Source organism: Ammospiza nelsoni, chromosome 4 (genome assembly GCF_027579445.1).
Source record: "Ammospiza nelsoni isolate bAmmNel1 chromosome 4, bAmmNel1.pri, whole genome shotgun sequence".
NCBI lineage: Eukaryota > Metazoa > Chordata > Aves > Passeriformes > Passerellidae > Ammospiza > Ammospiza nelsoni.
In genome coordinates this window covers 5,089,958-5,101,018 of record NC_080636.1, presented here as the reverse complement: position 1 = coordinate 5,101,018, position 11,061 = coordinate 5,089,958, and the positions used below count along the sequence as shown (strand labels likewise).

At 55.5% G+C, this 11,061-nt stretch overlaps 1 protein-coding gene across 1 annotated transcript; it reads left to right on the top strand.

The window, feature by feature from the left end:
* Positions 1–7,910: 7,910 nt before the first annotated feature.
* LOC132072644 (vasotocin-neurophysin VT) lies at positions 7,911–10,839 on the top strand. The gene is made up of 3 exons (XM_059471098.1): positions 7,911–8,030; positions 9,529–9,730; positions 10,646–10,839. The coding sequence occupies exons 1-3, from the start codon at positions 7,911–7,913 to the stop codon at positions 10,810–10,812; spliced, it is 489 nt and encodes a 162-aa protein (XP_059327081.1). The 3' UTR covers positions 10,813–10,839.
* Positions 10,840–11,061: the final 222 nt, after the last annotated feature.

Here is an 11,061-nt window from a genome sequence, read left to right as displayed (position 1 = left end):
AATGCACTTCATGGCAGTGCTGGTGTCGTGTTTGCAGTGAGCAATCCTGGGGTGATTCAGCTCTCACACCTCCCCCAGGCAAGGGGGAGGATCCCCAGAGCCATCAACCACAGCCAGCAAAGCCTGGATGCTTCCAAAGCCACCGGTTCTGACAAGTTTCTGCAGTGCCCAAAAGTTCCTTGTGGTGTCCTGAGGTGGGCAGGGATCCAGGTGGAGGCATCCCAAATTTCCTCCATTCCAAATTTCCTCCATCCCAAATTTCCTCTATCCCAAATTTCCTCTATCCCAGATTTCCTCCATCCCAAACTTCCTCCATCCCAAATTTCCTCCATTGCAAATTTCCTCCATCCCAAATTTCCTCCATTGCAAATTTCCTCTATCCCAGATTTCCTCCATCCCAAATTTCTTCCATCCCAAATTTCCTCCATTCCAAATTTCCTCCATCCCAGATTTCCTCTATCCCAGATTTCCTCCATCCCAAATTTCCTCCATTCCAAATTTCCTCCATCCCAAATTTCCTCCATCCCAGATTTCCTCCATCCCAGATTTCCTCCATCCCAAATTTCCTCCATCCCAGATTTCCTCCATCCCAGATTTCCTCTATCCCAGATTTCCTCCATCCCAAATTTCCTCTATCCCAGATTTCCTCCAGGTTCCCTTTGTTCTGCAGGGAGGGGCAGGAGCCACACAGAGCAGGGGTTGGAAGGGAAGGGAAAGGAAGGGGTGGTGTTGGGACACCAGAGCAGGGCTCATCTCCCCCTCACTGCAGGTTCTCAGAGCCTTCACCCCCCAATTCCTCCTCCTCAACCCTCTGGCACCCTTGGCAGCTCATTTCACCTGCTATGTCCCCTCTTGCAGGGGATTCAGGGACGAATTTCCCACATTTTGGAGCTCAGGGAAGGATCCCCTGCCCCAGCTGGGTGTGAATCCCCCTGGTCCCAGGGCACTGAGACCCCTGTGGGCAGCAGGGACCCTCCCTGCAGCCCGGGGTGGGGGTGACACAGAGCCAGGACCCGCAGCCATCCCTGTTTCTGACAGCCCATGGTGACAGGAGTGTGCTGCTGCCAGCCCCAGAGCTGCCTTTGCTTTTGCTCTCCCCTCTCCCAGCGCTTTCCCTGCCTTCTGCTCCTTGGAGAGGAGGAGGAAGAGGCAGGAGAGCCGTGGGTGGCCCTGATGGGTCACTCTGGGGACAGAGTCCTGCCCTGCACCCCAATGCTGCAGCCCAGCCCCTGGTTTGGGGTGTTTGTGCAGCCAGGGCTCTCTCCCAGCCCCAACCCCTTCACTCCCCTCCAGTGTCCCCTCCCAGAGCAGCATCAGTCAAAGCAGCATCCCTCAAACCAGCATCCCTCCCCAAATCAGCATCCCTCAAACCAGCATCCCTCCCCAAAGCAGCATCCCACAGAGCAGCATCCTACAAACTATTACAGCGACCTGAGTGGGTCGCAGCTGGTGAGAGAGAGACGGTGAATCTTGTATCTTGATCAGAAGGCTTGATTTATTAAGATATTATATATAATACATTATGACTATACTAAATAGAATATAGAGAGAGGTTTGCAGAGCTGCTAGCTAAGCTAAGAAGAGATAGAAAAGAATCCACAACAAAGTTGTGTTCAAGGACTCAGTCCCCTAGCTTGCACTGGTGATTGGCTCTTAATTATAAACATAGAAATGAGCCAATCAAGGTGTTCCTGTTGCATTCCACAGCAGCTGATAATAATTGTTTACCTTCTCTTCGGGGGCCTCTGGCCTCCCGAAGACGCAGAAATCTGAAAGAAAGGATTTCTGTGGAAAAATGTCTGCGACAACAAACCAGCACCCCTCCCTAAATCAACACCCCACAAAGCAGCATCTCTCCCTAAACCAGCATCCCAAAATCATCATCCCTCCCCAAACCAGCATCCTACAAACCCACACCCTGCAAAGCAGCATCCCCAAATCAGCATCCCTCCCTAAATCAGCATCCCCTAAACCAACATCCCACAAAGCAGCATCCCCCAAAGGAGCATCCCCCAAAGGAGCATCCCCCAAAGCAGTATCCCACAAACCAGCATCCCTTCCCAAATCAGCATTCCACAAACCATCATCCCTCCCTAAAGCAGCATCCCAAAAATCATTATCCCTCCCTAAACCAGCATCCCACTAAGCAGCATCCCTCCCTAAAGCAGCACCCCACAAACCAGCATCCCCTAAATCAGCATCCCCCAAACCAGCATCCCACAAATCCGCATCTGTCCCTAAACCAGCATCCCAAAAATCATCATCCCTCCCTAAAGCAGCATCCCACAAGCTAGCATCCCCCAAATCAGCATCCCCCAAAGCAGCATCCCTCCCTAAACCAGCGCCCTACAAACCAACATCCCTCCCTAAACCAGCACCCCCAAAAATTATCATCCCTCCCTAAACCAGCACCCCCAAAACCAGCACCCCTCAAACCATCATCCCCCAAACCAGCATCCCTCCCCAGATCCCCCACAGGGATGCCACAGCAGGTTTATTTCCAGCCCCAGGCCTGTGCTCTCCCTGGGAGCTGGGCAATGGAATTGATTGCAGCCTGAGCAATTTCCTCTAATGCTGTCCCTTCAAGCATCATTTTTTTTTTTTTGGACAAATCCATCCCTTGTTGGTCAGTGACCTCCCTGTGTGACGTCCACAGCCCAGCAGGGTGGATTTGGCCCTGGCAATGATCAAAGCTGTGCCCCAGCCAATCTTAACTTTGCCTGTGCTGCCTTTAAAGAGGCATCAAAGCTGTTTTCCAGCTGTCAGGGAGGCAGAGCAGCATCTTGAGCTGTGCTGAGAGGGGAGGAGGGGCAGGATCCCCTCCCCTCCATCAGCCAGGGGCCAGGGTGACAGTGACAGAGCCATCTGAGGAGCATTAGAGCCCCAGGCAGGGGCAGGGAGCTCCCCCTTGCCAGCCTGGCCGTCTCCATGGGACACCTTCAAGAAGCTTCTCCTTCCCTGCTGCATCCCCCTCCAGCCACAGACAGGCAGGAAATGCAAAAAACAGTGAAATTCACCCCATTTTCCAGCATTCTTCTGGTTTATCCTGATGGAATGTTTGTCACTAAAATCAGTCAAATTCACCCCATTTTCCAGCATTCCTCTGGTTTATCCTGATGGAATGTTGGCACTGCAAATCAGTGAAATTTATCCCATTTTCCAACATTTCTCTGGTTTATCCTGGTTGGATGTTGTCACTAAAATCAGTGAAACTCACCCCATTTTCCAGCATTCTCTGGTTTATCCTGATGAAATGCCATTTTCCAGCATCCCCTCCCATTTTCCAGCATCCCTCTGGCTTATCCTGATGGAATGTTGCTATTACAAATCAGTGAAATTCACCCCATTTTCCAGCATCCTTCTGGCTTATCCTGATGGAATGTTTGTCACTAAAATCAGTGAAATTCATCCCATTTTTAACATTCCTCTTTTTTATCCTGATGGAATGTTGTCACTACATCCCATTTTCCAGCATCTTCTGGCTTATCCTGATGGAATATTGTCACTAAAATCAGTGAAATTCATCCCATTTTCCAGCATTCTCTGTTTTTTCCTGGTTGTAGTGTTGTCACTGCAAATGAGTGAAATTCATCCCATTTTCCAGCATCCCCTGGTTTATCCTCGTGGAATGTTGCCACTGTGAAATACACCCCATTTTCCAACATCCCTGTGGTTTATCCTCATGGAATGTTTGTTTGTCACTAAAACCAGTGAAATTCACCCCAGTTCCCAGCATCCCTCTGGTTTATCCTGATGGAATGTTGGCACTAAAATCAGTGAAATTCTTCCCATGTTCCAACATTCCATGTTTGTCCTGGTTAGTTGTTGTCACTCTCATTTACCCTGGTGAAACTTTGCCCCTGGAGCTCTGGGTGCTGCAGCCAAGCTCCATCACCTCCCTCCCTTCCCCTGCCTCCAAAAGGGAGACCAAACCCCTCTGGGAAGCTCCTGCTGTTAATGAAGGAAGGGGGAGGTTCAGGTTGGAGATTTGAGAAGATTTCTCCGTGGAAAGGGTGTCCAGCCCTGGCACAGCTGCCCAGGGCAGTTTGGAGTCCCCATCCCTGGAGGGGTTTAACAGCCATGTGGATGTGGCACTTGGGCACTTGGGGACATGGCGGGTGGCCTTGGCAGTGCTGGGGGATTGGATGGATTTGATGATCTTGGAGAGCTTTTCCAACCTCAGATTCCATGATTTCCATGGCTGAGCCCCTCTGGCAGCCCCAGACCCTTTGATGGTGTGGACAAGAGCTGGGGCCGTATTTGGGCTGAGCAAGGGGGCAGATTTGAGGCTGCTGCCCCATTCCCAATCCCTTTGGGATTTCCCTCATTCCCGAGGGGAGCTGGGATGGGGATGGCAGCACTGCCACCCTGCTCAGTGTCACTCTGAGCCTCTGGGGGCTGCCAGGGGAGCAGGAGCATCCTCTGGGGTAGAGCAGGGATGTGGCAGAGCAAATCCTTGCTGGGGACACAGAGAAGGGGCCTGGGGCTGCTGGAGGGTTTGGGGTCGGACTCTGAGCACCCCAAGCCCTCATTTGGGGGCAGGATGTGGGACGGGGGCCCAGCAATACCCTGGGAGCATCACAGCCCGTCAGGGCCAGCTCCGCCCACCCCTGGCATCCCCTATCCCACCACTCACCCCAGGTGACCCCAATATTTCCCTCCCAAACCCCTTTTTTGTGTTTCCCACCCCTTCCCCCCTCCCTTTTCCCGCCCTTGATTCCCGTAAGTGATTCCGCGGCTGCGGAGCCTCTGCAACTCGGAAAAAACATTTTATTAACCTTCCTTGACTTTAAAGAGCATAATTACATTTTAATCTCATATTCCTGCGTTATCATTCCAGACACAGAGTCATTTGAATGCAGATCGTTCCCGGCTAATGTAATTTTACGATACAGTAATGAAGAGACGGAGCACGAGCCCGTAACACCCAATTTAGAGCTGACATTTGGGGCTCTTTTAAAGAAAAGTTTTCCCAGCCGAGGGCTTCGTGCGTCCTCCTCGGCCCTGCAACGTAAGAGGGTTTGGGTTCCTGCTGTGAAGGGATGGCTTTGGATGGGGAAATGAGGATGGTGCTCATGATGTCGGTGTTAAATCCCCCACGGGGGTGATTCAGCATCACGGGGCAAATCTGGGAACTCGCCGCTCCCTCTGTCCCAGGGAGGGCTGAGTCAGGGGCTGGGGCCACCCTCAGCCCCTCCAGGGGAGGGAATGGCCCTGGTGTCACCCAGCAGAGCCCAAAGCCCGGGACTGTCACCTCCAGGTTGATCTGAGCTCCAAAATCACTGGGCAGGAGCTGGGGGTGGGCTGGGAGCCCCAGCACTGATAAAATAAAATGCTTCCCTGCGTGCCTCAGTTTCCCTTGGGGTTCAGCCCCGTCCAGCATCACTTCCTGTGGAGCTTTTCAAAGCATTTTGGAACAAACACCAAGGTTTTCCATGCTGATCAATGTGATCCCACGGTCACCGTTCCCTTTGGGATGCTCAGGCAGAGCAGCCCCTTCCCCACCCAGGGTAGCACCCTCTGACTGGGGCTGGGGTGTTTGTCCAGCAGAAAAGGGATTAATGAGGGGCACAAAATGAAATGGCCCTGGTGTCACCCAGCAGAGCCCCAAAGCTCAGGATTGTCACCCCCTGGGCTGATCCATGCTCCAAAATCACCGGGCAGGAGCTGGGAGCCCCAGCACTGAGGCATAAAATGCTTCCCTGTGTGCCTCAGTTTCCCTTGGGGTTCAGCCCCCTCCAGCATCGCTTCCTGTGGAGCTTTTCAAACCAATTTGGGACAAACACCAAGGTTTTCCAGGGAGGATTGCAGTGGGATCACCGTTCCCTTTGGGATGCTCAGGCAGAGCAGCCCCTTCCCCACGCAGGGTTGCACCCTCTGACTGGGGCTGGGGGTTTGTCCAGCAGAACAGGGATGTTAATGAGGGGGAGAAAATAAGGGAAACTAATGAGGGGAAGGGGAAAAACATGTTCAGCCACCCCAAGTGATGCCCAGGCTGATTTTTATGGTTCTCTGCCTCAATTCCCCACCTTATGTGAAGATAAGGATAAAACCACCCCAAAAGTGGGACCACAGCTGGCAGCACCCCCACACTGTCCAGCCCCCTCCCAAACAAACCCTCCTGGTCACTGTGAGCCAGTCACAGCATTTTTGGGGGGGAGAAGGACAGGGTGGATACTCACAGGCACTGAATTCCTCTGTGCACATTCATTTTCCACATTGCTGAGGTTGCCCTCGGTGTAGCTGGAAAAGGGAGCTGGGGACAGCAGGAATGTTCATGGCTGGATGGGGCAGGGGGATGATGATGGTGATTTTCCTGTACAGATGTTTCTGACAGCCCATGGTGACAGGAGTGTGCTGCTGCCAGCCCCAGAGCTGCCTTTGCTTTTGCTCTCCCCTCTCCCAGCGCTTTCCCTGCCTTCTGTTCCTTGGAGAGGAGGAGGAAGAGGCAGGAGATCCGTGGGTGGCCCTGATGGGTCACTCTGGGGACAGAGTCCTGCCCTGCACCCCAATGCTGCAGCCCAGCCCCTGGTTTGGGGTGTTTGTGCAGCCAGGGCTCTCTCCCAGCCCCAACCCCTTCACTCCCCTCCAGTGTCCCCTCCCAGAGCAGCATCAGTCAAAGCAGCATCCCTCAAACCAGCATCCCTCCCCAAAGCAGCATCCCACAGAGCAGCCAAAAATCAGCATTTCTCCCTAAACCAGCATCTCTCCCTAAAAGAGCATCCCTCCCTAAAGCAGCACCTCAAAAATCAGCATCTCTCCCTAAACCAGCACCCCAAATGAGCATCCCTCCCCTAAAGCAGCATCCCTTCCCAAAATCAGCAACCCTCCCTACATCAGCATCCCCAAAATCAGCCATCCCTCCCCAAAGCAGCATTCCTCTTGGGCCAGCAAGCTCCCAACAAACACCACTTCCCAAACCATCCCCCCTTCAGACCAGCATCCCTTCCCAAACCAGCATCTCTCCCAAAATCTGCATCCATCCCAAACCAGCATCATTCCCAAACCAAAACCTTCCCAAAATCTGCATCCTTCCCAAACCCACATCTCCTAAATGAACATCTGTCCCTAAATGAACATCTGTCCCTAAATCCACATCCCTCCCCAGACTGCATCCCAAAATCTGCATCCATCCCAAAACCAGCATCACCCCCAAACCAAAACCTTCCCAAAACCTGCATCCTGCCCAAACCACATCTCCTGAATGAACATCTGTCCCCAAACCCAGATCCATCCCAAAATCCATATCCTTCCCAAACCAGCATCACCCCCAAACCAGCATCTCAAAATCTGCACCCTTCCCAAACCCACATCTCCTGAATGAACATCTGTCCCTAAAACCACATCCCTCCCCAAACTGCATCCCAAAATCTGCATCTTTCCCAAAACCACATCTCCTGAACAAACATCTGTCCCCAAACCCAGATCCATCCCAAAATCTGCATCCCAAAATCCACATCCATCCCAAACCAGCATCACTCCCATACCAAAACCTTCCCAAAATCATATCTCCTGAAGGAACATCTGTCTCCAAATCCACATCCCTCCCCAAAATGCCTCTTCCAAACCCCCATCCCTCCCCAAACCAGCACCTTCTGAAGGATCACCTCTCCCTGAACCCTCCCAAGCCCATCCAGGGCTGGCCCGTGCCCCTGGAGCAGCCAAGGGTGGGATTCACCAGCCCCGAGTGCTGCTGCACTGAATCATCTCAGTTACAGATTTGCTAGGATGCGATTTGGGAGGAAAAAAAAAAAAAAGAAAAATAAAAGAAAGGAAAAAGGAAAAACAACAAAAAAACCGAACCCACCCCTCTTCTTCCTCCTCCTCCTCCCCGGGGAAGGGGTGATGGCTGCATAAATAGCGGCGCTCTCAGCACGGGGCCAGAGAGCTGGAGCAGCTTCCCCTGCACCATGGCCGAGCCTTCGCTGCCCCTCTCCTTCCTCTGCCTCCTCGCCCTCTCCTCCGCCTGCTACATCCAGAACTGCCCCCGGGGCGGGAAGCGAGCGCTGGGGGACACAGCCGTGAGACAGGTACGGGATGGGGGACGGGGACACAGCCGTGAGACAGGTACGGGATGGGGGACGGGGACACAGCCGTGAGACAGGTACGGGATGGGGGACGGGGACAGGGATGGAGCCCCGGGAGGGACAGGGGGCTCTGGGGGTCACCTCTGGGCACCATGGCACTGTGCCACCCTCCAGGGAGCTGAGGGGATTTGGGGTGGGACGGTGGTGGAGGAGTGACAGCCCCAAAGTGCTGCTGGCACCTGGAATGGGGCTCAGCAGAGAGTCCTGCAGGGCTGGGGGCAGCAGGACAGGACAGAGCATGGACAGGGGACAGGGAGGGCATGGGGACCTTGGTCATGGGGACAGGGAGCTCATGGGGACACCCCAAAGCGGGGACACAAGGTCACCATTGCTGGTGGCAGTGTGGCACCTCCAGGAGCTGGAAAAGGGGCTGGTGGGGAGCTGCTTGCTCTACCCAGACACAGTGGCTCTGGGGGGTGCAGAAGCTCCCCATCACCTGTGGGCATCGCTGGCTCTGTAGCACCATGGCACTGTGCCACCCTCCCGGGAGCAGAGGGGGTTTTGGGGTGGCAGGGGGACATGCAATGGGGCAGTGGCAGAGGAGTGACAGCTCCAAAGTGCTGTTGGCACCTGGAGAAGAGGCTCAAGCTCAGCCACAGCAGAGTTTGGCACAGCACAGCTGCTGGGCTGGGGGGCAGCAGGACAGGACAGAGCATGGAGGGGGGACAGGGAGGTCATGGGGACACCCCAAAGCCGGAACACAAGGTCACCAGTGCTGATGGCAGCATGGCACCTCCAAGATCTGCAAGAGGGGCTGGTGGGGAGCTGCTTTCCATCCTTCATCCCTTCCCTCTCCATGCCAGAGGGGTTCCCAACGGGACACACCACAGCTCAGCAGACCAAAGGGGCTGCCAGGGAAGGGCCTCAAACCCAGACTCCATCCACAACCTCCACATCTCCATCCACAACTTCCACACATTCATCCAGCTCCATCCACAACATCCACAACCTCCATCCAGCTCCATCCACAACCTCCACATGCTCATCCAGCTCCATCCACAACCTCCACATGTCCATTCACAACCCCCACACGTCCATCCAGCTCCATCCACAACATCCACATGTCCATGCAGCTCCATCAACATCCACATGTCCATGCAGCTCCATCCACAACCTCCACAACCTCCATCCAGCTCCATCCACAATCTCCACATGTCCATGCAGCTCCATCCAGAACCTCCACACGCTCATCCAGCTCCATCCACAACCTCCACATGCTCATCCAGCTCCATCCACAACATCCACATGTCCATGCAGCTCCATCAACACCCACATGTCCATGCAGCTCCATCCACAACCCCCACACCTCCATCCAGCTCCATCCACAACCCCCACACGTTCCTCCAGCTCCATCCCCAGGGCTGCATCCCCATGAGGATTTCTAACCCCGGGGTGTGCACGAAGGGTTTGTTGGGGTCGCTGAGGCAGCTCCTCCCCGCAGTGCCTGCCCTGCGGTCCCGGCAACCGAGGGAGCTGCTTCGGGCCCGGCATCTGCTGCGGCGCGGAGCTGGGCTGTTACCTGGGCACGGCGGAGACGCGGCGCTGTGCCCAGGAGGACGCGCTGCCCTCGCCCTGCCAGCCCGAGGGGCGGCCCTGCGGCTCCGGCGGCCGCTGCGCCGCGCCCGGCATCTGCTGCAGCGCCGGTAACCGGGAACGGGCACGGAGGGCGGGAGGGGACGGGGAGGGCTCGGCAGGGAACGCGGAGCTGCTGGGGTGGGATGGGTTTAGGGAGGGGGAAGTGAGGGGTGGAGGGGAAGAGGGGTTGGGAGGTGATTTGGGGATGGTGGGTTCAGGGTGGGGGTAAGGAAGGAGTTGTTCACTGGGAGGGTGGGGAGGGTCTGGCATGGGGTGCCCAGAGCAGCTGTGGCTGCCCCTGGAAGTGCCCAAGGACAGGTTGGATGTGGCACCTGGGACAGTGGGAGGTGTCCCTGCCATGGCAGGGGTGGCACTGGATGGGAATTAAGGTCCCTTCCCAAACCATTCCATCATTCTGTGGTCTCAAGCCATGACTTTTCTCACTTCTACCCCAATTCCCTCTGTGGGCAGGGTCAGGTGGGATATTGGGAAGGAATTGTTCCCTGTGAGGGTGCTGAGCCCTGGCACAGGGTGCCCAGAGCAGCTGTGGCTGCCCCTGGATCCCTGGCAGTGCCCAAGGCCAGGTTGGAGGGGGCTTGGAACACCCTGGGATAGTGGGAGCTGTCCCTGCCATGGCACAAGATGTTCTTAGAGGTCCCTTCCAACCTAAACCATTCTGACTCTAAAGGTCTGGGCTCTCAGCCCCTTCCCGTCGCACCATGAGCTTTTCCTGGCCAGCACAGCCTCCCTGACTTGCCAGAAACCCCAGCCCTGCTCCCTGCTCAGGAGAGATAGAGTGATGAAATGATGGAGATTAGGTTTGCCTGGGGGGTTCATTAGCAGGGGAAGGAGCTGAACCATCATTTTCGGGGTGCGAACTGTGCTGGTCCCCCAGGCTGCCACCAACCCCTTCCCCAGCCATAAACACCTCCCCGATGATCCCAAAACACCCGAGCCACTCCACCTTTATCCTCCCGCGGCAGAGACCTGCACCATGGACAGCGCCTGCCTGGACGAGGGCGGCGAGGGCGCTCAGGAGGCGGCGGACGAGAAGAACCTGACGCTGCTGGATGGCTCGGCCGGGGATCTGCTCCTCAAGCTCATGCACTTGGCGAACCGGCAGCAGCAGGGCAAGCAACCCCTGCTCTGAGCCAGGGCGTGGGGAGCCCCCCTTACCCTGACAGACCCCCCCAGCTCGGCTCTGTACATACCTGACCCAATAAAAGCCCTCGTGCACTGTGGTGGCATCGTCCTGGGCACTGGGGGTGGCTCCTGGGGGTTCCAGGGGGTCTGGCTGGGGCTCAGGATGGGGCTGCTGGAGGCTCTTCTGTCCCCAGATCCAACCATGGGATCTGGCTGGGGCTCAGGAAGGGGATATTGGAAGGTCTTCTGTCCCCAG